The 26,341-nt window shown below is 36.6% G+C and overlaps 1 protein-coding gene across 2 annotated transcripts in view; it reads left to right on the forward strand.

Moving 5' to 3' along the window:
- Positions 1–26,341, forward strand: part of CDH9 (cadherin 9) — a 145,725-nt gene that overhangs the window by 66,777 nt on the left and 52,607 nt on the right. For both annotated transcript variants that reach the window (XM_039349417.1, XM_039349418.1), the window contains exon 3: positions 2,453–2,747. In XM_039349417.1, coding sequence (XP_039205351.1) covers positions 2,453–2,747 — 295 coding nt within the window. The remainder of the gene's footprint in view (positions 1–2,452; positions 2,748–26,341) is intronic.

Raw genomic sequence — 26,341 nt, forward strand, 5'->3', positions numbered from 1 at the left:
GTTATTAAGTTAGGAACACAATTGTTAAATGAATCTGGCTTCCCCATTGACTTCGCTTGTCAAAAGATTTCTAAAAATAATCCCATGACCCTGGGACACTTCAACCGTCATAAATACAGGCCAGTTGCCAAGCATCCACATTTTGATCACATGGCCAATTGAAGGAAAAGCAGCAAGAGAATGGAGGAAAGGAAAAGGGTTATAAATAAAAAATCAGAACCCCTGTAACATTTTGTGGATGAAGCGAGGGGTTACGTGACTACTTTTTCATGGAAGTTTCCCAAAACAGAAGGATACGACTTTACAGCTGTCCCAGATTCCAGCTATTTCATTCCCTCCTTCCAACATTTTCACCTTCCACTGAGCGTACTTGATTCTCATCTAAATGTTTTCTGACAAGTCCCTCTCTCAAGGCATTTCCTTTTTCCTAACAATTTCTGGCAGTGGAGTATACACTTTCCCAATAGGAGCCTTGCCTTTCGATCCCAACCAGATGGGAGGCAGAATAAAAGGAAGCCGTTTAAAGGCGGGAGGAGGGAAAATCCCGAGGTTGGCTTGCTCCCAATTCAGGGAGGCGAAGGGAACCTTGCAATTTGGGCTGGCAGGCAGGCAGGCTGGCTTGCTGGCTTTCTTGCCCATGCTAACTCCCTTCTCTTCGCTTGCAGCCGGGTGATTCCGAGTTTAAGCGCAGTTCCTAGCAACCCCAAGGAAAATCCCATGGATGGGGGTGGGGAGACTCAATTAAGATGCTTGCAACTCCCCCATGCAAGGGCAGAGACCAACCCCAGTTTTTTTTAAGAAAAGCTAGGATTAAAAAAAAATACAACCCAAAAGCGCTATTTAAAAAAGCAATTGCACTGAATGCATCAAGGCAAGCTGTCGGAAAGAAAAGATTATCACCGGCGCTTTTTTTCACAGACACCAGATTTTTTTCCCCAGATCATAAAATGTCATTCCTCCCTCCAAAAGGGAAGGAATCAAAATACAAAAGGAACCCACCCCATGGCAAAGCCCTCCGACACTCTGATTCCACAGCTAACAACTCTTCCCTCCTTCCCTCCTTCTCCTTCTCCTCCTGCCTCACTTCCCCTCAACTCTCCGCCAGCCCATCTCCCCTCTTCCACAGAGGTGTGAGCGACTGCACGCAAGCGCAATCTGGAGCAGCTCCGCCGGCTTCACAGATTCCCCAGGAAGATACGTCACGGACGCTGCGGCCTCTGATTGGTGAAAAGGCTGGGAGAAAGCCGCTGAGTTGTTGGCTTTTGCTAGCTTTACCTGAGAGGCGGGGAATTGCTCCTTTGATGCTTTAAGTCTTACAATTCTCTGTGTTGTTTTTATCCGCCTGGAGATGGATAGAGGAGTGGTGTCTTGGTTCCTAAGACCATCGGAAATATGTGTTTTCCGATGGTCTTAGGTGACCCTTGTGAAATGACCATTCGACTCCCAAAGGGGTCACAACCCACAGGTTGAGAACCGCTACCCTACGAAGATTGCAGTGGCAATCCCATGACCCCAGAATGCTGAAACTGTTTTAAATACATGCCAGTCCCAAGTACCCAAATTCTGATCATTTGACCTTAAAAAGCTGCAGTGGTTTAGATAGAAGGCCTGGTTATAAATTGTTGTTTTCAGCACTGTTGTAACTTCAAAAGATTGTTAAACAAATGTTGTAAGTCAAGGGCTACTTGTATATAGATTTCACTAATAATTGTTTCTTTCATCATTGATAAATAATATTAGATGAGGCCATTTATGCATGTGTACATAAAAGAATAAACACACACTAAATCTTGTTATAAATCTCATCTCCTTATTACTATTATTGCTTAATTCTCCATATCCAAGGGATCTATACATTTGAGGGCTTCAAAAGGCAGCTTGCAGTATATTATGAGAGATACATTTCAAAATTTTTAGCAGGCTTCTGGCCTAGATTTTATATATTTAGTTTTTTTATTGTTAGGTTTTGTTTTATTTATTACTTATTTAAAAAGAAACACTTCACCTCATTTAAAAAGAAATACCTTCACACACATAATGATTCTGGAAAAAACAATATAGCTATTGACAATATACTTAAAGAGTAGAAAGGTTACTAATTGCTATCAGTAGTATGGTTTTCTGTTTAAAAACTCAGTACAAGTTACCCTGAGAAAGAAACTATTTTACATTTGCCATCACTCTTTAGTTTTACTGCAATAATCTTACCCTCTATCCTTTCTTTGTCCTTTATCCATTTGCTAAAGTATTTTGTCTATGTGACCAAAATCTTAAGTTTTGTCATTTTATTTCTCCATCAATGAAATGGATGATAACCACAGCTTTGACCTCAATTACAGAAAAGATTTATGAAGTCCTACTCATATCTGCTGAAATAAATTGTCTTTAATAACAATACATCTATTTATAAAATTCTCTCTGTCTGTCTCTTACTTTTTTATTTTCTTAAAAGCTACACACTGACCAAGATAAAGGAGATGGAAATTTAAAATACATATTAACAGGAGATGGAGCTGGCAATGTATTCGTTATAGATGAAAACACAGGAGATATTCATGCAGCAAAACGGCTGGACAGAGAAGAAAGGTCTCTGTATGTGTTACGTGCCAAGGCTATAGATCGAAATACTGGAAGACAGGTGGAACCAGAATCGGAATTTATCATTAAAATCCATGATATCAATGACAATGAGCCCAAATTTACCAAGGATATTTATACAGCCAATGTTCCTGAAAAGTCTGCAGTTGGTAAGCATAATTTATCATCGTGTAAATGTAGAAGAATGTTAAAAGGCGACTGAGAACTAACTCACTTTTCAGTAATCAGTTGTGCTCTCCAGGCTGTTTGGAGAATTTAAAACATTAATAAATCCTTTCAAATTTATTACTTGAACTGCTCCAGGTTATCAGCAGTATCTACTTTTTTCCACCCTATTGATTACCATATTGCTTTCGTTCATCATTAATAGTCAAAAGGAAATGTATCAGAAATTGTATGGTCTTAGGAATTATTGTCATTTAGCAGTAAGCCATTGAAATCACTGTTTAATAGAACCATGTTTATTCATAGTCAGTAACAATTAGGTATATATGTTTCACATTCAGATTTTGGAAGCCAGAGTGGTCTAACAGCAGCATTTTATTTTCTCTTAAAGCTTTCAAACATCTGAATCTAAGGAGATACAGGTTCATCCTTTTGAAAAAGCATGTGTCGTAAATCAGTACATTCATCTGTGATAGTAAACACACTATGTAAATCCATGAGTTGTGGCACATGCTGAGAATTATGCATGTGCATAATTTACAGAAATTCCCTTCTATTTCTAGTGTTTGCTTTAACCACCGTAGCTTACTGTTTTATCCATATTGCTAATAATTAGCCACTGTTTTTTATTTACAAGACTTTGAAAATTAAATTTAAACAGGAAAACTGGATTATAGTTAATGATGGTTAATTCCAAGCAAATGCAACAGTTTATGAATTAAAAAAAATCATAAAAGGAAAAATAAAGAATTTGGACAAGTAAAAAAAGAGCAGCTGGAAAATTGTTCTCTTAATGATAATAATGGTGCTAGAATTTCCATCGTTAAATGATTCTTAGCTAAATTGTAAAATGCAATCTCACATAGCAATCTGTCATTGTCTTTGATATTAAAACAAATCTGCCTCACAATCTATATGGGTAAATGAAACGAAATGGTAAGTTATAGAACCCAAAAAAGTAAATTTAAGGAAAACCTGTAGGAATGTATCATCCAAATGCACATAATACACTAAGTCTCAAACCCAAGTTAATGAAGGACAGTTATTGTAACAATCTAAATCTAAATTGTTTGACCCCATTACCCCTTTGCCTGGTCTTAAATAATGTAATTAACCCCCCCCCCAAGAAAACCTTCTTATACAATTGCCTCCACAGCCCCAAATTGCACCCTTACCTCAGAAACAAGCAATTACAAATTGCTCTATTACCCCCAGTATATGTTCAAATTACAGTTATAGAATCACTGTTCTATATCAAAATGAATCATGTTATGCCAGGGGTCTTCAAACTTGGTCCTTTTATGACTTGTGGACTTCAACTCACAGAATTCCTCAGCCAGCATGCCTGGCTGAGGAATTCTGGGAGTTGAAGTCCACAAGTCATAAAAGGGCCAAGTTTGAAGACCCCTGTGTTATGCATTGATGTGATGACCTGATACACACAAGAATAGCAGGATTCTCACAATTCATTGAACCACAAACTCTCCAACCACAGGTCAGCATAATCTAGCTACAGTATGTTGTATGAATCCAGGCAATAAAAATGAACTGTTAACAGTTTTAATAATCCTGATATTATATATCTTCATAGTAACTTAAAATAATAAATACTGTTTTCAGGACAGAATCTCTGAAGCCCTGTACTGTCAAAGCTAATTACAGTCCTTGGATATTCTTGGATGCTTAGAGGTATAATTGCCATAACGACATAAAGCCATAGGGTATCTGTATCTGAAAAAAGGGAATGACATTCTGTTTGCATTTGAAACACAAGAAATTGTGCAAATATGCACTGCCAGAATCTATGAAAAGTGGCTTGGGGTTCTCTGCTTGCCAGGAAGGGGGTTCCTTAAGGATGAACAACTTTATATATTTTAACAACCAAAGATAATTGTTGATTTGACAGACCCAAGCTCTAGTTTAGGTCTGAAATGGACTGTTATTAAAGGTTCTACCAATACAAGCAGGTGGAAACAAAGGAAAGATTATTTGCACAGCTAATTTTCACAGTTGGTATTTTTGATAGGCAGAGGGTATCAGTTGTCTTGTTTTTCATGTTCATAAAGAAGTAGCATTGCCATTAAGAAGTTTTGACATTTCTGGGTATCTTGACAAGAGACTATAGCACAGTAGAACATGTGATATTCATGCAGAAGGTCCCAGGTTCAGTCCTTGGCTAGTCCAAGTGTAGCTGGAAAAACCTATTCTTGACAATTGCTGTTAATGCTAGGCTAGATGAACTAGAACAGTGATGGTGAACCTTTTAGAGACCGAGTGCCCAAACTACAACCTGAAACCCACTTATATATCATCGGGTGTCGTGCATGGCCCATTGGGCGGGTGTGGCCAATTGGGTGGGCATGGCCCATTGGGTGGGCGTGGCTGCAGTGGTAACGGCAGACTGGGTAAGACTAAAAAGTTCAATTAATCAATGGGACTAAAAAGTTCAATCAATCAATTCCAACTTTGCAAGATCTTTTTTTTTCCCCACGAGAAGTTGAAATTGATTGATTGATTGAACCTTTTTTTTTTTTTTTTGCACACGGCGGCGGAGGCCTAAAGCGAAAAGGTTTTATAAAACCCAGCTGAAGGCCTAGGACTGGGGCAACGGTGCACGTGCCCACAGAGAGGGCTCTGCGTGCCACCTGTGGCACATATACCATAGGTTCGCCACCATGGAACTAGAATTTGCTTTTGATGTTTGTGAGCTCTCTATGTTCCCTTGTGTTGTAAACTTCTAGGAACATCTGAAATTATTGTATTGCATTGGTAGGCAAACATCAAGAGAGGGACAGATTTACTTTTTTGGGATGAGAGTTAACTGGAGAAGAGATGCAATATAGGCTCTAACTAGCCCTCTCATCTTCCAATTTATAGATATAAGAGAAGCCCCTGGCAATAACTGGAAAATTCGATAGATCAGAGTACATAGCATTTACATGTCAGTGATATCAGTAATGGAGATGACCAGTTTCTGATATTGAATCCCTTTTTCCATATAAGCACACTGGATGTAATGTGGCAGCTATACCTATTATATAGCTAAATCATTCTAACAGCAACAGCATGAAATCAGATAGGCAGGCACACAGTAGTTTGACATTCTAAATTACTGTTTATTGAAATGCCTGTGTTCATGTTACACAAAATACAGTTTCAGCAATTCAGCCATGAAAGGAAGTACGGTAGTTTAGGCAACCAATACTGAACCACATGATAAATCTGTTTTCTCAAGGACAAACCACAAGCTAACAGATTTTCTAGGCATTGTTTAAAAAAAAAAGCAGAAATGTTGAAATACCACCCAGACTTGAAGTAATAAGTTTCAGGGGCTTCAAATGTTCTTAGCGAGCATTTGCTTATCCTTCATTACATAAATAACATAATAAAGAAGTTTATCACAGTTTCTCATAAACTTCATCTCATTAATTAAAAGCACATTAAAATATAATGTCCAGAAATCAATCAGGGGAAAATGTATTATTCAAATTTGTTCATTCACCATGAATGCTTTTGAACTGAATAATCATTTTATATATTAAAAGAAAGCAAATGCATACCCACCAGGAAATTATGACCAATCTTTATTTTGGTTGATATACCCCAACTATACCTACAGTTTTTAATGTTTCAGAATATGAAATTAGTATTATTGGTAGTGTGGATGGATGTAACATCATAATTTCAGGTAGTTCTTAGTATATCTATATCAGCATTGAAACACTGATAGTATACATATTTTATGGATCAGATTCAATATCTACCAAGTCTAGCAAAATATTTGTTTCTTAACCAATATAAGTCAACAGAAGAACTGCTGGTGAACCAGAGAAGTGATGCACTTTTTAAAATCTAACATAATTTTATTAAATATATGTCAGGCCAGTATTATTAGTTGATAAAGTTATTAAGCAGGAAAATACAGGTCTATCACCTCTACAGATGGTTATTTACTTATTTTTATTTCTTAATTTTCTTTAAAAGTATCCAAACTGTATCACTGTCTATCAACTATTTTGGTACCATAAATTTAAAAATAAGTAAAGTATATGTGGCAGTATGAAATATATTCTGTTAATTCTGAATCCACAGACAATATTTTAATGGCATAGCCTCAACTTCTAATAGTACCAGACTGAAAAAAAATACCTCTGTATTGTTTTGTTCATTATTTCATAAAAATGATTACATTACATTCATCTAATATATTGCAGTTGTTTGATGTTTTCCCTGTATGAAGAACTCTGGATCATTCTAGTTGACCTTTTTAAACTCTTTTATTCTATATTGATTTCCTTTTGCATATCTCTTGGGTTTAAAAAAAGAGAGATATTTCTATCCATCTACGAGGGCAATTTGGAAATAAACCTCCTTTTAATAATCAATGACAGACACAGATACATAATTTTATTATACACATTAGAAAACTACTATTACATTACTTATCAACAGTCGCCATTCAAATTGAGGCACTTGTCATAACGTCTTACAAGGTTTGAAATTCCTTAGTAGTAGTCACTCGGTGCCAAATCTAGGCTATGGGAGGGAATGGAATCATAAACATCCCAATGGAATTGCTTCAAAAGTTCTTGGGTGCATCTAGCAGTGTACGGGTGAGCATTATCATGAACCAACACCACACTGGAAGTCAGCATGCCCCAATGCTTGTTATTGATGACTCATCTGAGTTTTCGTAATGTTTTACAGTAGACTTCTGAATTGATAGTCGAATCACCCTCCATGAATTTTACTAGCAGCATCTTCACATTTGGCAGGATTTTCTATGGCACCACTTCCTGTGTGGTGTTGGTTCACAATAATGCTTGCCTGCACACTGCTAGAAGCACCCAAAAACTTTTGAAGCAGTTCCATTGGGATGTTTTGATCATCCGCCCTATAGCCCAGATTTGATGCTGTGCGATTACTACTAAGGAATTTCAAACCTTGTACAACGTTATGACAAGTGCCTCAATTTGAATGGCAATTATGTCAAAAAGTAATGTAATGTTGTAGTTTTCTAATGTGTATAATAAAAGTTTTATATCTGTGAGTGTCTGTCATTGATAACCAAATGGAGGCTTATTTCTGAATTGCACTCCTATCTATCTATCTATCTATCTATCTATCTATCTATCTATCTATCTATCTATCTATCTATCTATCTATCTATCTATCTATCATTATCATCTATCTATCCATCCATCCATTTATATATACATAGACTTTTTTCCAGAACTACAAACTCCTAATTTATATTCCAGTGTAAATTCCTCCAACCGCTTAACAAGAAACAAGTAGTTAAACATTTTTACTACTGTGGCCACCTTAAGGCACACTAACCTAATGTAATCGTAGGGTTATATTCTTGATCCTGACAAAGCCTGAATTTAGTTCAAAATGGTCTGTATCTTTTCAAAAATTCAAAATTCCAGTCCAAAGTCTTGTCTGGAATTCTGGAATGCAGAAAACAGTAGTGGTGCACAGTGCTCCAAAAAAAGAAAGTGTAAAATACTATGGAGGGAAGGTTTGGGAATATTGGATATAATTCAATGATTGATAAGCTTGTTCTTAAATCAATTAATCATTGGTTGCCCAATGCTCCTACAGAATCTTGTGAGAGAAAGTCTTAGTTTTATTGTTCAGCCCATCTCAGTGTTTACTTGCTGCTTAACTTTAACATTTATATGATGATGGCTTGTGAGCTGCCTTGGCTAGTTGACAGGATAATTTACTTTTATGGCAAAGAACAGTGTCTGAACCTTTTAAACTACTTTTAAACTCTTAAACTACTCCTTTCCTTCAGCTATAGGCAATGAGCATATTGATTTTGTCCTTTTGCACAAAAACTCTATCGGTCTGGCTATTTCTTTTAACAGAAGAAATCTGGAGGTTTATATATTCCTTGACTTACAACCACAATTGAGCCCAAAATTTTTGTTGGTGAGACATTTGTTAAGTGAGTTTTGCCCCATTTTATGACCTTTCTCGCCACAGTAGTAAAAAGAATCACTGCAGTTAAGTTAGTAACATGGTTGTTAAGTGGATCTGGCTTCCCATTGATTTTGCTTGTCAAAAGGTCACAAAAGAGGATCACATGCCCCTGGGACACTACAATTGTCATAACTGCCAAGCAATTTTGATCACCTGACCACAGAGTTGCTACAACAATCCTAAGTGTGAAAAATGGTCATTCCAATACTCCGTAAGCCTTGATGATATACTAGTTTTAGTGCTTCTTCTTCAGAAATTCTTCCATTGCCCTTTTTTCTTCTTTAATTATCTGGTGTACTTTCAACATTCAATGCCCACATATTTTCCTTGTTAAGAAATCTGTCAAGATTATTGTGAAAATGAATAATTCATTGTCGTTACTTTTTGGTCTTCCTATCCAGGGTTTTAATTCTTCTTGAGTCCAGTCCACTATTCCCCCTGTGCATACAATAACTATCTTAATGACTAGAATTGTCCAAGTGTTCAATGCCTTGATGGCAAGAGTCTAATACTGTGGCATAAAATTAAATACTAAACTGTAGATGGATGGATGGATGGATGGATGGATGGATGGATGGATGGATGGTGGGAGGTAGGGAGGGAGGGAGTGATGGGTATTCTTTCACACTCTTTGATTCAGAGTGATTGGATTAAACCTTTTGCACAGTCCTTAAACTGGTCCTTAAATGCTTGGACAATTTTTATTGATAGTGTAGCATAGTATAGTATGGTATTATATTTTCTAAGTTATTGAAGAAATGTAATTCTTTTCAGAGACAGATATTTCTTAATCCCCAGATAATTCTTAAGCCCAAGTGAAGTTATTTTTCAAAATCTTTCCCCTTCTACTGATTTTTTTTGTTTCTTATCTTTGATGTACAGCATCAAAAGAACAAGTATTACCACAGCTGACTCATTTATACTAGAAATGACCTTTAAATTAACACCAAAAATTGTATCTTTTAAAATCATACTTTGAAATTATTTGACAGATTCATTTTCCTATTCACTTTTCCTAGAATAAATATTGAAAGTCCACACCTCAGCACATTTCACTCATACCTAATGCTGACACTGCAGTGTTTTGCTTAATTAGAGTTGTCCTCCTTCAGATAAGTGATTAAAGTCAAGGTCTCTTCCATTCAGTTCAGACATGGATGCATGGAATAAATTAAGAAACTCAGTGATATTGTAGAAAGAAACATAAATGTATTGGATGGCATGGCATGAGAATGATTCTCTTTTTCAATGTAGAAGCATCTTGTATGGAAGCTTTTTTTGCCAGGAATGAAAAAGAATAGTTCAGTTCCCCAACTAGTTAATGGAAAATCATTTTAATGAGCCATATTTAATAAAAGCATTTTAATAAAAATACTACAGTAACTCTCATACTTTCCTCTTTGTGGGATTTTTTTTTTAGGTCATTTGATCTGTTGGTTATAATTCTTCAATATGGAAATGATAGACTAGTTGTATCACAGGAGACTATAGATTAGTAAACAGGGAGTGTTTCTAATACCATCGTAATAAACTAATAGAAGAAAAAGCTCAATATAAATGAAAATCAGGTATTCAAAAATTATGAATTCAAAACAGGAGAGGGAGGAGCAGGAGCAGGAGGAGCAGCAGGGAGGGAAGGATGGAAGGAAGGAAGGAAATAGAAAGAAAGAAAGAAAGAAAGAAAGAAAGAAAGAAAAGAAAAAGAAAGAAAGAAAGAAAGAAAGAAAGAAAGAAAGAAAGAAAGAAAAGAGCTGCATTAATATTATCAGCTGCATTGATAATATCAACTCCTGCTTTGGTTCTGTTTTCTCAACAAGGCAGTTGAGAACAAGCAATTATGAACAAAGAATGAAGAAGCATAACTGAACCTTCATGTCAGTCTCATTCTTGCCAGACAGAACTTGTTCCTCTTTCATAGCATCTTCTAAATAGAACCTACAGTCACTTTTAGGCACTATCTATAGAGGCAGACACTTGTAATTAACATCTGGGCCCATTGTCCAAAAGTATCTTTCAAGAAGCTCAATATTAAAATATTTTGCTTCATTCTTTAATTGTAAGTTGAATCTAATTTTCTCCTTTATTATGATCCTTAGTTCCCTCTAGTGTCCAATTTATTAAATCTTATGGGATTTAATTTAAAAAAAAACATTCAAAACAAAAGCATTTCCCTTCAGGAATGATTATTTTATAGTTAAAATACTTTTTAAGTTCTTAAATTTGTAGTTCTTCCCTCTCTAAAAATTGAAAGAAATTCAACCAATGCTGTCAGACTTGTCATCCAAAGTACTAATTTATTCACACAAACACACACACACACATACACACACAGAGAGAGAGAGAGAGAGAGAGAATATAAAAACAAGCAATTTCCAGCAGTGATTGAAAAGGGTATTATGCAAACTTAGTGTCCAACCCCTTTTTGAGCAAGATGGTTATTCCCTCATGTCCCAGAGTTCTAAATCATCTAGAGACCACTTTCTTGTGATCTCCTCATTAGGAAAAGCTGTCTGGAACACTTGTAGGTGATCTCAAGACCTCTCCTTGTGCAGAAAGAGCCAGTCTACTCATCGGCTCTTTATTCTGTTGAGATTGTTAGCATTCTTTTTCAGAGCCATCTTTAGTCTGTTATTCCTTCCCCAAAAGTCCAAATTTATAAAATAAAATTAGATGGTACAACTAATATCCTAAAACATTGGGATAACATTTAAACAGTTAAAATAAATTGACAAATTAAATTAAAATATGTGAATACAATTTAAAAGACACAAATACAAATATCTTCACTTAAGGAAGCAGAAATAAAATACAATGGTAGAATAGGGACACCTAGTTTAACACTATTTTCTTTATGGAAAAAAAATATTTTGAAATAGTAATTGATTAGAAACTGAATGGAAGTTTCTAGGTGATATGACCCTTTCATTTTTAGGGAGACTCGGGAGAATAATTCAGATCATAGGAAGGAAGAGTTCCACTTTATGTGTCCAGTTCTGGGCAACTTTTTTTTTTAAATATCTCCAAAACTGGAAGACGTTTATAGAAGGGCAACATAGAATAGAAACTAAAATATAGTCCAGAAAGTAAATTTTCTAAGAATTTGAATAAATTAAGAATGTTTAATATTGAAAAGAGAAAACTGAGTGAATACTATTGAACACATTTCCATATCTGAAGGATATTTCACAGAAGTAGGTCAAGCCCTATTCTCTGACAAACCATAGTGCAGGCCATGGTTTAATAGTTTTAGTTACAAACGACAAGATCTAATTGGATAATTCCAAAGAATAAGTCTACTTCAACATTGAAATCAATTTCCAAGAGAGGAAGCAAACATCCTTCCTTGGCAGCTATTTATCAGCATTACTTTAATTTAGATACTTCCACTGATTAAGAGGTTGATCAGATGACCTAAATGTCCTCTTTCACTCATACAGTCTAGAGTGTAAGGGAAGATCAAGTGATATGAAAAGGAATATCTCTGTGTAGGACAGTTTTAAGAAAACGCATTTCCTATTTCATATAGATCTTAAAGAAATTGGTATTGAAGAAAAACTGATGCATAAACAATTGAAACACTATAAAATGCAAGATTGAGAGATTTGAATCTTCTATATTCATGGCTGGATTTAAGGAAAGCTAAGAGTTCTCCAGAACATAATTTCATAATCATTGTCATAGCTCACTTGCCATCCTATTATATTTAGCATATAATATTGAAAATATAATATGGTATAAATGGAAAATATATTTCTTTCAAGCCATTCTCAAACTCACTCTTTTACTTTTGCCCCCAAATAAAGCAAATGCTGGAGGAGAGAAAATATTAGAACTGACTTTATTTCATCCAATGTATCATGAAAAGTGAAATTCGGCATACATAATCAATTTCTGTTTACTGTCAGTCAAATGACTAAATTTGCAGTCGTTAAACTTGACTTTTGAATAATTCAGCATTCATCTGGTTTCTTCTGAAAAGGTCATACCTGACGGAGAATATTTTGTCCTCAATTCAGGGGTGAGCCTAGCATTAATTGTCATTTTTTACAACCTATTCTTTTTTTTTTTACCAATACTGTGTGTATAATTGGCATTCATCCTTAGCTCAGATGAATCAAGTACACAATTTATCTTAGCCTGAGCAATGTTGATATGCATGCTTATCTATTCCTGTTGGGGAACATATTGTATATGCTGTTCACTATGAACACAAGAACTCAGTAATCAATTAAACAGAGATTACAAGCAACTAGAGCAATTGTGTTTTAAGTTACTTAAGTATTGGGACCCAGGAATAGTATATAGCACTGAATACTTGGGAACTGCAAAAAAGAAGAAAAGCATGGGATGAACTTTATATGGCGATCTAGCACAAGAAAGGTGTGGGGAGACAGAGGACCTTTGCAATCCCATTGTCATACTGCTTTACTAGTATTTCTCATGAAATTATTGCTCAGCACTGATGTACTTATTCTGGAGATTTTATGAAAAGTTATAGTTTCTTTTTCCATTACCACTTTAAAGTCAGCCATGCAATCATCATCACTTCTGCTGACTTTGGAATACTGAAAAGAGTTTAAAAAAGAACATGAAGAAATCTTCCTGTCCATTGAGCTATGACATTGCCTAATGTATAATACTTTCCTTTCCTTTCCTTACTCTATTCCACAAATGAATAAGGAGAAGAAAGGGAAAGAGGGATTAGGAAGAGAGGGAGGAAGGAAGAAAGATAAATTATTTCCACATCCTCTGGATTTGTAGTATATTTTGTGTTTGGTTGTACCACAAACAAGCAAACAATTAATTTGAGGAGAAAGCAGCTATGCCATTAAATCTTAGACGTATACTGTAGTGGTTCAGGCATCAGGCTAGATGCCAGGAAACCATGAGTTCTGGTCCTACCTTAGGCATGAAAGTTAGCTGGGTGATTTTCAGACAGTGACTCTCTCTCTCAACCCAACTCAACTTACAGAGTTGTTGTGAGTAAAGGAGGAGGGGGAAGGACACTGTGTTTCTGCCTTGAGTTATAAAAAAAATAACAAAGGTGAGGTCTCATTAAAAGAATGGGTAAATAAATAATAATAGGTTTCCCATTAAAAAGTGTTGCACCTAGTCCAGTGGTTCTCAACCTGTGGGTCGGGACCCCATTTGGGGTTGAATGACCATTTCACGGGGTCGCCAAACAACGCAATCCGCCATTTTTTCCCCTTTTCCTTAGCTGTGCTACTCCCTTTTATTCTACTGGCTTTTGAAAGCCAATAGAATAGACTCTATTCAAGAGAGTCTAATTCTACTGGCTTTCATAAGCCAATAGGAATTGTCCAGGCTGTCTCTGCCCTGCTGAGCCTGCCCAAAGTCCCATTCTGCAAACGGTGCTGCACCAGTTGAGTAGTCCTCGACTTACGACCGGTTGAGTAGTCCTCGACTTACGACCGGTTGGGGGTCGTGGCATTAAAAGGTTCAGAATTACTGACCTAGTCACTTTTCTTAGAACCTGTGACTGTGTTTGTGGATTTTATTATAGAAGCTTTGTATATGACTATAAGGGAAACATAACAGTTTGCTTGAATTCAATATATGTGGCTTATATAAACAGATGAAGTCAAGCTGGGATTGTGAATTGATTAAGACTAAGTAAGCCAAAATCTATTAATAGATGTTAGTTAAGAGCAAATAAAGCAACTGGGAGAATCACTCAATTCAAGCTTTGCATAGTGTCCAGGATCACAAATCATAAAGTAAAAATTTTGCAATTTAAATTGTGGGCAGCCAGGTCAGAAGATAAGTGACTTCAATACTCGTGGAAGTATTTAGTGCTGTGACAGCAATATCAGATTGATGCAAATTCCTCTTTACAAGATCCCTGAGAAGAAATATGCTTCCCTCACTTTGACTTAATGCATATGCCTGCACACTTTCTTTTCTTTCCTTTTTTTTTAAAGTGTCACTGCTCAATGAATCTTATAGTCTTGGTGAAACAGTGTCTCATACAAGCTCAAAATTTAGTGATTTCAGCATGGAAAAATCAGACTCATATTAAGAGGAAAAAATATGAATGGGGGAATAGGTGCAAATTAAGTTATTTCATGTATGCTTGCACAGGATAGTGTGCAAAACTACACTTCATATCTTTCATCTAGTGCTTTGCGTCTGATTTTGTCTGTGTCTGATTTCTCCCCCCCCCATTACTTCTTATTCAGCATCTGATGAAACTACAGTTTTGTGTGAAAGTCCTGTCTTATATTTGCAATAATCTCTCCAGCACTCCATATTTTCCCAGGTGTCCCTTCCATAAGAGATCAACAGAAGACTTTATGGAGTAAATCTCTTGTGGAACTCTTTCATATTGGAAGGTGGGCAACAATGGAGGTTCAGAGTAAGAGAAACCTACGTAGCAATTTCAACAGGATTGTTGCAACACATTGTCAAGAGATATTTTTAAAAAAAAAAAATACTGAAAATAAGATGGAAGAAAAAAATGTGCTTTTAGGGTGTAAAATTTAAAAATTATAGGGCAGATTTTGGCACCATATTAATTCCATCATTACCATGAATTAACCTCATCAATTTAAAGTAATGTTGGAAATAGTTTACTGTCTTTTAATTATACAGGGAAAGAAGAAAACAAATTTACAAAAAACCTTAAAATGATTTCCTTTAGCTTAAGTTAAAAAATTAAGAGCAAAATTATTTTTTTTACATTAAATTTCCACAAGAAGTGCAAACATTTTGCCATTCTGTGATTTGCAGAGAAATATTCACATCTAGAATCAAATGAACTTACTTTTAAATATTTGTGTCAGTTTTGAAAACAAAAATACTAACAGAGATATCAGATGGTCTGATATTGGTTTTATTGCAGAAAAATCTATCTTTTTGCAGTGATATGCACTTAAATATTTTAAATGTTGTTGGTGAATTCCAGATCATTTTGTATAAATGACAGAATTGTTCCTTATGTGTATCTTGGTAGTAGGGCTAGAAGATAGGAGAAAGAACTGTCCCTGCTCCAATTAACATTATATTTTGTTTAGTAATAGCAGGCTATGATGAATTGAAACTATATTTGTCTAAATTTGGTAGAGGGATGTGGGAGTGGAAGCAAGAAGTCCTCAATATTCCATACATATATTTTTATATCAAGTTTCACTTAGCATACAATAAAATGTTATTGTATACATAAGACATCACTTATGGTCACCAATGTAAAAAAAATGCAAGGGTATTAAAATGAAAATTCTTTGAAATTAGAACACATAGATAATATATTTCTTCTGAGAATCACAAAATATTCTGAAATAATGCAAATTTGTTTTAGACGAAGCAAAATCTCTCTAAATTCTGTTCTTAGAATTTCTGTTTATAAATTCAGTTTCTAAAGCAACATAAAATAAAGAACAAGTCTTAAATTAACACAGTATGTATTAAGGCCAATAAGTCATGCAGGCATAAAGAGATCTATTTTACTTATGTTTAATAATTGAAATGTAATTAAAGGCAGTGATCTCTCCTCTGCACAACACTTTTTTCAACAACTATACTAACACACACACACACACACACACACACACGTGGAACAGCACATATATGTGGAACAGCACAATACAACAGAGCATGTTTATTATGATCAAAGTGCTGAAATTAGAGGGGAGGTGTTTTACATTTAAAATTCCCATTCAATTAACAGGTCATTCTCTCAGCTTAGCTTATTTCGTAGGCTTGTTGTTGTTAGTTGCGAAGTCGTGTCCAACCCATCGTGACCCCACGGACAACATTCCTCCAGGCTTTCCTATCCTCTACCATCTTCTGGAGTCCATTTAAGCTCACACCTACTGCTTCAGTGATTCCATCCAGCCACCTCATTCTCTGTCGTCCCATTCTTCTATTGCCCTCAATCTTTCCCAGCATTAGGCACTTCTGCAGTGAGTCCTTCCTTCTCATTAGGTGGCCAAAGTATTTGGGTTTCAACTTCAGGATCTGGCCTTCTAAAGAGCAGTTGGGGTTGATCTCTTCTAGGACTGACCGGTTTGAATGCCTTGCAGTCCAAGGGACTCGCAGGAGTCTTCTCCAGTACCATAGTTCAAAGGCCTCGATTTTTTGTCGCTCAGCCTTTCTTATGGTCCAACTTTCACATCCATACATTGCAACTGGGAAAACCATGGCCTTGACTATACACACTTTTGTTGGCAGGGTGATGTCTCTGCTTTTTAGTATGCTGTCTAGATTTGCCATAGCTTTCCTCCCCAGGAGCAAGCGTCTTTTAATTTCTTGGCTGCAGTCCCCGTCTGCAGTGATCTTGGAGCCTAGGAATATAAATCTGTCACTAGCTCCATTTCTTCCCCAGGAATTGAGAGGGCCAGATGTCATGATCTTGGTTTTCTTAATGTTGAGTTTCAAGCCAACTTTTGCACTCTCCTTCTTCACCCGCATCAAGAGGCTCTTTAGTTCCTCTTCACTTTTGTGCCATTAGAGTGGTATCATCTGCATATCTTAGGTTGTTGATACTTCTCCCGGCAATCTTAATTCCAACTTTTGATTCATCTAACCCTGCCTTTCTCATGATGTGCTCTACATATAAGTTAAATAGGCAGGGCGACAGAATACAGCCTTGCCAGACTCCTTTCCCAATAAAGTGGGGGTATCTCTTCACTTAGTATATTGTATTTTGTGGGGATGGGGGCTGTCTTAAGGTTTTCCTCTGAACTTCTGTGGTTGAGAGGGGCCAAAATCTGTCTAAGTGCCACTCTAGCACCTTAATACACCTATAATACATCACCATAAAAAAGAAGCAGTTATATAAAGGAAAATATTGCAAATAATATATAGTCTCACTTTAAAAGTGTTGAAGAATATGACAGTATATATTGGTTTATTGAAACATTTCTCATATAAATCCTGAAGCAAAGCCTTTTGGCAACTGTTTTTTGAGTGATTGTTTAATTTTGGCCAACAAATCCATGAAGAAAGTTATTATATTTAAGGTAGGGTGACAAGTGTCAAGCACAGGAAATCAGAAGTCCCTGCAATTCAAATGAATATAAAGTATTTATTGCAAGCTTATACTCTCTACAAGGATCTGAATTGCTAATGGTCAAAGCAAATAGGGATTAGAGTTAATGGAATTCAAGTGGACTGGACTTAGATCTCTTGTGGACGTGAAGACTGATGATGCATTTGACCCCTTCCTTCGGCTCAGTTTGGTCATCTCCTATATCAAGTTCCCACCACATCCCTTATGAACAGCAGGAAGGGGGGATTTTGTCATTGCAGAATTGTCTGCAGGCATCACTATTGAGAAACGATGGACACCTCTGAAGATTGATTAGAGGAAAGCTCTGTTCTCTCCTCTGGTGCTGCAGATGTTGGTGTTTGTCAGCAGAAGCCCATTTCAGCTATCAGAATTCATTTGTGCCTCATTCTAGCCTCTCTCTGCTATAAGGAGGACAGAACTGGGAGGCTTTTTTGCTGAATATTTAATAGTGATCACTGACATTTTTTAACAATTCAGAAATTTATATATATAGTTCTTTCCCTTAAATAACATCTTATTCATTGGAGGCCAAAGAACTGGAATTTGTATAGTATTTTGAAATGTCATCTCTGGTGTCTTCGTCCCAAAGGGAACCTAGAGTGATAATTTAACTTTCTTAGCCTAAAAAATCTGGGCTGTCGATCACTCCTTGATAAACAGGGATAATCAGGACAGATGAGATTTGTGCTCAGAGAAAAGTTATCATTTTATAGCAATGGCCAACTGCAGTACTATTTCTGACCATGCTAAAATTTCAAAATGACATCCAGATGCCCATTCCTGTCAATATCCTGTCAGAGCAATTTTATTCCTTTTATGTATTTTTGGATATATTTAATTTTATTTCAAGACACTTGAGACCATACATACATATCAGGTCAGTGTTTTTGTCAGAAAAGCATACTTTAATCTATTTTATTGAAGAATTATAGAGGAATATTGCTTGTGTCACAAAAAACACTTTTGTTCATATTCAGCAATATTTGGTTGAAGATTGTTTCCATTAAAACATCAGATTCAATAAGCCAAGACAGAAATACAAACACATATAACATTAACTGTGTAAGAGAGACAGCTTGCGAAGACTATATTTAAACAACAAAAAAAACCCTGCCCCCAGCAACCCAAATTGATCCCAAGTTCGAATGGTAAAAGGTCTAATCCTGCAGTCAAACATGTCAGTTAGATAGACACTTTCTCACTAGAGCCATTTTTATATTCTGAAATGTTATACAGTCAGAAAAAAGTATTCATGATTATTACTTTCAGATCAAAGTGATAGCAAGTTAATAATCACCTTAAATAGCTTAGCACTCTTCAGAATTTTTCTTGATCCTAACTGGAGATGCTTGAGCTTGAATCTGTGTCTTTGTGTATAGAGAGTATACAGTATTTTACTTCCACTGAGCTCCAACCTAACATATTGTAGTGGGAGTATTATGCAATCTCTCTCTCCCTCTGCCAGCAAGCGGTTGTGATCATTGGGAGTAAATATTTGACTTTATGGGACTTAATCAAATAAAGAACAGAATACTTTACCTAAAGTATTAGCTAGACATTGGGGCAGGCAAAATAAGAGCAGCTAAATGACTTTGCAGTAATTTGCTGAAAAGTGAATTTACCTATCTTAAGCATAGAATCATAGAATATACATGTAGTACAATGATGGGATTCAGCCAGTTCACATCGGTTCAGTAGAACTGGTAGGTAAATTTTATTGAATTCGGAGAACTGGCTGAATGCACACTGCTTCTAGAAGTCCATTTTAGGCCTCAGAGACCTGGAGACCAGGCCTAGAACAGCCCACCAGAAGTACAGGGATGCCACTTCCGGAAGTCCATTCTAAACCTTGGAGATCCAGGCTGCATCTACGCAGAGAACTGGTTGTTCATGTATTTGAATCCCACCACTGATGTATTATGGACCATTTGCCCAATACAGGAATCCATTATTACAGCATTACCAAAGATGGGCATATCCAGCAAATGAGAGCCCTACTATTTCCCATAGCAATCTGTCCCATTGTTGAGCAGTTCTGTCATTGGGTATTTCTTTCAAATATCCAGCCAAAATCTATCCTTTGTCAGTTTAACCTATTATTTCTTATCTTGTCTTCTGGAGCAATTCTGAATAATTCTGCACTGTCCTCCACAAGATCTGTCTTCATGTTCCTTCTCCATTTTGAATAACCTACTTATTTATTGCATAGTTATTTCATTTGACTAGGAAACAACTTGACTCCAATCAAATCTGGACAGCTCACCACATAAAACATAAACAAGAATATACGGTCAGGGAAAACATTGAATAAGTTGCTTCCAACTATTTCACATAGATTTTATTGTTCTAGGACCCTTAATTAGCTCTTTTTGACGTGATCCGTTTTGTCAACAGTTTTCCAAAAAAGCATGCTTAGAATAGGACTTGATATTTTAGCCAATGCAGAAGAGAGATGAATAATGACTTCTCCTGACCTTGATACTCTACTGATACATCTTAGAACTGTTTTTGCTTGTTTTGCAGTTGTATGGTACTGCAAGCTCATATTTAGGCACTAAGGTACCAAAATACTTTTTACATATGCTGTTACCCAAAATGGTCTCTCCTATGCTATAGTCCAGTGGTTCTCAACCTTTTTAATGCTGTGACCCCCAACTGGTCATAAGTCGAGGACTACCCAACCAGTTGTAAGTCGAGGACTTTCCCTGCCTGGAAGTGCCATGCATGCGTGATGCCACCCCCTGCGCTGGCCGAGGCGTAGCTGGCAAGCGGCAGAGACGGCGCAGGCCAACCACCAGCTGGGCCACCAGCTGGCCCAGCCCAAGGGAGGTAAGGCACCCGCCGGGCCCCACGCGCACCAGCAACCCTCCCTGCACCCGCCGGCCTCCCACCTCCCACTCCTGGCCCTCTTTTATGTACATTTTTAGTAGTTGCTCAGCAGGGAGGGATGGAAACTTCCAGATAGCTCGCCTTTGCTGCAGACAACTTGCAGCACCATTTGCAGAATGGGACTTTTGGCGGGCTCAGCAGGGCAGAGACAGCCTGGACAATTACTATTGGCTTTTGAAAGCCAATAGAATTAGACTCTATTCAAGAGAGTCTATTCTATTGGCTTTCAAAAGCCAATAGAATAAAAGGGAATAGCACAGCTAAGGAAAGGGGGAAAAAAATAGACTGCGTTGTTTGGCGACCCCCTTGAAATGGTCGTTCGACCCCAAATGGGGTCCCGACCCAGAGGTTGAGAACCGCTGCTATAGTCAATACCTTTGATTTTTTTCTACCCAAATATTGGACTTTGTACATCCTGTTGGTTTCTGCCCAAAATCAGCTTTACATTACTAATCTAATATGCAGGTCAAGATGTAACTTGTTACAGTATATTAATCACTAGCATTATTGAAAAGTATGAGAAATTAAACAGATTTTAGTAGACACTACACTTCAGAGTCCCTCCTCTAAATACAGCAGATACAAAATTGATACACAATATATGTATGTATAGGCTAAATTTCTCATCCAGTTCTATGTAATAGTCTTTCTGAGAAACACATATAACTAGAACTGGCCATTAAACTGTAAATAGAAAAGATGATTCAATAACAGATCTATAGTACATGCCAAACAGAAAACAATAGGATGAATTTTGTGTCTTCCAATAAACATAATAACAGCAACATCAACAGTCTTTAACACCTCTTGCAGTCATAAGTCTCTACTAAATATTAAGACAAATCTCATTTTGTGAAAGTTAACTTTAGGGTTTGGTTAGCAATAGAGACATCTTAAGTACAAGATATACTATCACAAAATATATAATAAGGATAAGCTTGGTATATTCTGGGCATCAGACTTCGGGATTTTTCTTTGAACTGACAATTCTTTTTAACTTTCACCTACTAGAGCCATAAAATATCAAACTATAGCAGCAAACAGATGCTTCCTCAATGACTGGCATGTTAAATTAATAAATATTTTCTTTCCATTTGGAAATAATACCTCAATTTGACTGTTGTCATGACTATTTGCCACCACCATAGAAATGCTTTATCAACAGAAGGGCAGGAGTCTCCTGTGCTGACTAAATCAAATTCACTTCACAATAAGTGCATTGTGGAGTAATAATAGCAGCTTGTTTTAGTCATGCCACCATGTCAGTTCCAATTTTAAAAATTAGGCTCTAGTACATAGAAAAGACAAAACATTAGATTGCAAACATTTCTGCCTATTTGTGGCTGTATATGTCTGAGGGTAACTCAGAATAACAGAATTGGAAGGGACCTTGCAGGTTTTCTAATCCAGAGCTTTTCAACCTTTTCACAGACTGTACCACTTTTTGGGACATGACAATATTCGAGTATCACCAGTGCTTATCAAGGTGTCAAAAACTTGATGACTAAAAAAAAATGGAGGGGGATTTTGGGTTTTACTGGTTAGATTGATTTGTTGTTATAGAAATGGCTAGTTTATACTATTATGGAAAAGTAAAAAGATAAGGTTCGATGTTAATGTTTCATTCTATAGTAACAGGGGAAGTAGTAAGTCAGTGCCTTTTCTTTTCTTTTCTCTTCTTCCCCTCACTTTTCTTTCCTTTTTTCCTCCCCACTGTGTCCTACTATTTGTTTTTGTATTTTTGTATTTTATTCTATAATCTAATAAAATGTTACAAACAGTAAAAAAAAATGGGAAAAAGTTCCAGTTTTACTCCTCCTTTTATATCCTCTCTTCTCTCGCCTCCTCTTCCTTCTTTTATATCTTCTCCCTTCCCACCTCCTTCTTTTATATCCTCTCTTCTCTCCCACGTCCTCTTCCTTTTCTCTTCTGGGTGCGCTGGAAGCGCCAGTCAGTGGTAGCCATGCGTGCTGATCCTGGGCTCTCAGCAGAGCCCCAGAAACACCTCTGCTCCAGCTGAATCTCTGCCCAAAGACTGTGTGCAGCTGCCAGCCACCCCCCAGGCCACCAGAAGCACCAATCAGCTGTAGCCGTGCACTGTTAGCAGAGCCCCAGAAACACCACAGCTCCAGCTGACTCTCCCCCAGGCCTCTTTGGCACTGACATTGCCTTCTTTTTTGTGGCAGCCCCTTACATATTGGAACACTGCTATCATATCACCTCTAGTCCATTTTTTTTTCTTGCCTAAATGTAAAATCTTATTTTCTCTACATTGAACTTTTGTTAGATAAAGTCCAGGGTTCAAGTCTGTCAAGATCCTTCTGTATTTTGAGCCTTCTGGAGTATTGGCTCTTCCAGCCAGCATGGTGTTATCTACACATTTGATGAGTTCCCTTTCTATCCCTTAGTCTAAATAATTGATAAAGATATTGAAGACTACTGGGCCTATGACAGAGCCTTGGGGTAGCCCACGGCATTCTTCCCTCCATGTAGATGCAGCCATTTTCTAGGCATCTGGTGCTCCAGGATCTTTGAAAGATGTGGTTACTGTTTCTGAGAGCACGTCTGCCAATTCCTTCAGAAACATGAGGTGTAATCTATCTGGTCCTAGTGATTTGAACTTGTCTAGAGTAGATAGGTGTTCTCTTATTTTGACTTGCATTCATAATATATATTTTACAGTATTTTTTATAGGTTGGACTGTTTTTTCTTTTTGTGTAAAGACATGCAAAAAATGTGTTAAGCAGTTCTGCTTTCTCTCTGCTGCTTGTCACCTTCTTGCCATTTTCTTCCATTAATGGACTGATCATTTCTTTTTTTTCTTGTTTTTTTACATGTTGAAAGAAGCTTTTTTTCCCTTTGTTATATTTAACTTTTGTGGCAAGCCTTAGTTCATTTTGGGCCTTAGCTTTCCTGACTTCATCTTTGCAGGTTCAGGATATTTGCATTAGTTATGTACCCCTCTTTCCACTTTTTATACTTGTCCTTTTTGTCTTTCATGTTATCAGAGAGTTCTTTGTGTAGCCGTGCTGGTTTCTTTTAAGATCTCTTATTTGTCTTCTTTATTGGACTTATGCTAGAATGGGTTTTATAATCTTACTTTTCAAAGTTTCCCAAGCTTCTTAGGTTGTTTTCTCCCTGAGGATTCTCATCCATGGAATCCTTTTCAATCAGCTCTCTTGAAGTCCAAGACTCTAGTTTGACTTTGTTCTTTGTTACAAGCTCAGAATAAGTAATGATCATTATGGATTCTTCATAGGTAAAATTGTCAAAAGAGAGAAAAATTCAGAACTGCAGTTACTTCTCTAAAATCAACAGTACATCCTGGAAAGGTAAAAGGAATATGGCTACATTAAAGCTTAAATTAAATATGCTATCATTTGTGTCACAGTCACTCAATATGTTTTGGCCTTACTATCCTATTTGTACTAAAATAAATTTTTAAATAAGTGAAATTGCTAGTGTAAATTAATTGGAACACCATTCCTATACCATTCTGTTTGGGGAATATAAGTCTGGAAGGATATGATGGAGGTTAACAGCATTATGAAGTTTGCTGAGGGAAAGAAATGTTTCTTTCTCTTATAATATCCTCTGGAAGTTGCAGTAATTTTTCATTGACAACATGTAGAAAAGACCTTGCACTCCATCTTGAAATAACCTCTCCAAGATGAGAAAATTAGAGTAGTGCACCTCATAGTCTGCCTAGGGAGATTTTCATCCAAAGGAATTATCTTTAATCTCCTCAGGGAGAGAGGAAATCTGCTCACAGAAAACTAAGAAGAAATTTACAGCATAGTTGTAAGGGGGGCAGGAATGTATATCTCCACAACCCAAAATGGAAAAAAATCCTGCTAACTCTGTTTTGTAACAATTGTATTATAGACAAATTTTCATGACTATGTTCATACTGAAAGGAAAAGTGGCACTGGCATAAATAAATAACAATACTATTGTAATTTTCACTGTTAATACAAGGCCACAGTGGGGCTTGAGGATTTTTTTGGGCCCAAACTCAGTCATGAAATTCAAACCATGGTAAAGGCCAGTCTACTTAAATAGTGTCTTTGTGTCCACTCTAAATCCAACTCAAGTGCAAAATTATGTTATGCTGATTTTAACATTTAAAAAAATATAAGAAAACAAATTCAAAATAAAATCTAATGTCTAAGGAGCATAGAAAATCTCTACTGTTATATTTTATTCTTTTGGAAAGCATGTTAAATTGATCTCCACCACCGCCTGAATCTTGAGCAGCTATCATCACAGGTCATATACATTTGAGCTTATTATTTTAAGTAAAAGAGAAATGGTATTAATAATAACCTTATCATTTGACTTTATCATTACCATCATCATAAACCAATAATAGAAAAGGACCATGTGATATGAAATTTGTGCTTGAAGTTTGTTGACATTACATTAAATCACAATCCAACTATAAAAGTGACTGGAATGAAAATATAGCTTTAAAACAACTAGCATTGGAATTAAAACAGGAACAATTATTGTAACTTGCGTGTTCAAAGAGTGATAGTCAGAGAGAGATTTTTTTTTAAAAAAAATATAGAGATTGTGGTATAGTGATTGTTGACACCTGGAACTGCAGTTTTCTTGGGAAGATTTCAAAATAGTTTGTTAATGTCTCCTTCCTAGGGCTTCCTACACCAACTTGTATATAAAATTACCAGTGCTTGAAACTAAAAGAAATGTCGGACTTCCGGTTTGCCATCGTGGCCACTGTGGCCGCTGGAAGGCAAGCTCCGTCTTCCACATTCGGTTTCGCTCCGCTGGGGGACCCTGGAAAGGGTCAAGAGTTGCTCTGTAGGGGCGACAAGCAAGGAGAGGACCCCCTTGATCACGGAAGGGCAGTAGCCCTCCTGCTCGATCCAGGGCAGCCCTCCAAACTGGCAGACAAAAGACCGGCCATAGAAATATGCCCTGTAACTAGGCTGCAGACAGCCAAAGTCAAACTTACCACCAAGCATTTCTAAAGAGTGCGGATGAGACTGGGTGAGATCTGAACCTCTCTTTAATCCTAAGTATTTCCTTTTCCTGTAAAAGCTGCCCAAAGTATCTCCCCCCCCCCCGTGAGGAGAGAGGGAAAGGAACTTCCATCCCATCCTCTGAGAACAGCGGCAACTGACTATCCAGGGGAATTAAAACACTGAAAGAATAAGCTTAATCTAACTGGATTTATATCCTTCTAAAATTTGGGGACCAAAAGATTTCTTATCTTTACTGAAGACTTTTGTTTTTATTTACAAAAAAGAAATAAAATTGCAAAAAGGATTATTAAAACTTTGGACTTAAAACCTTAAATGGCATTGGTGATATCTTGTGGCCAGGTTTGATATTACAACTTGTTATTGTCTAAAGGAGACTTGGTTTGAAGCCCAGACTACAGATAACACTTTTTCAACCTTGACAAATATCAGCTATACTCAGTTATAAAATTATTTTCATTCTCTGACTTTAAAGCCCTCAATTTAACACACCATTAAGAGAATATGGATGAAGACCAGGAACAGATTCTTTTTATGTTGAAAGCAATACATGAAACCATTCTTTCAGTTTCTGATGAAATAAGGTGCTACAGAAAATAACAAGATGTGAGCCTAGATATACGAACCCAAATTTTAACTACAGTTAAAGAATCAACTATGC

Source organism: Crotalus tigris, unplaced genomic scaffold (assembly GCF_016545835.1).
Source record: "Crotalus tigris isolate CLP2741 ecotype Arizona unplaced genomic scaffold, ASM1654583v1 scf7180000018270.1253626, whole genome shotgun sequence".
NCBI classification, from domain to species: domain Eukaryota; kingdom Metazoa; phylum Chordata; class Lepidosauria; order Squamata; family Viperidae; genus Crotalus; species Crotalus tigris.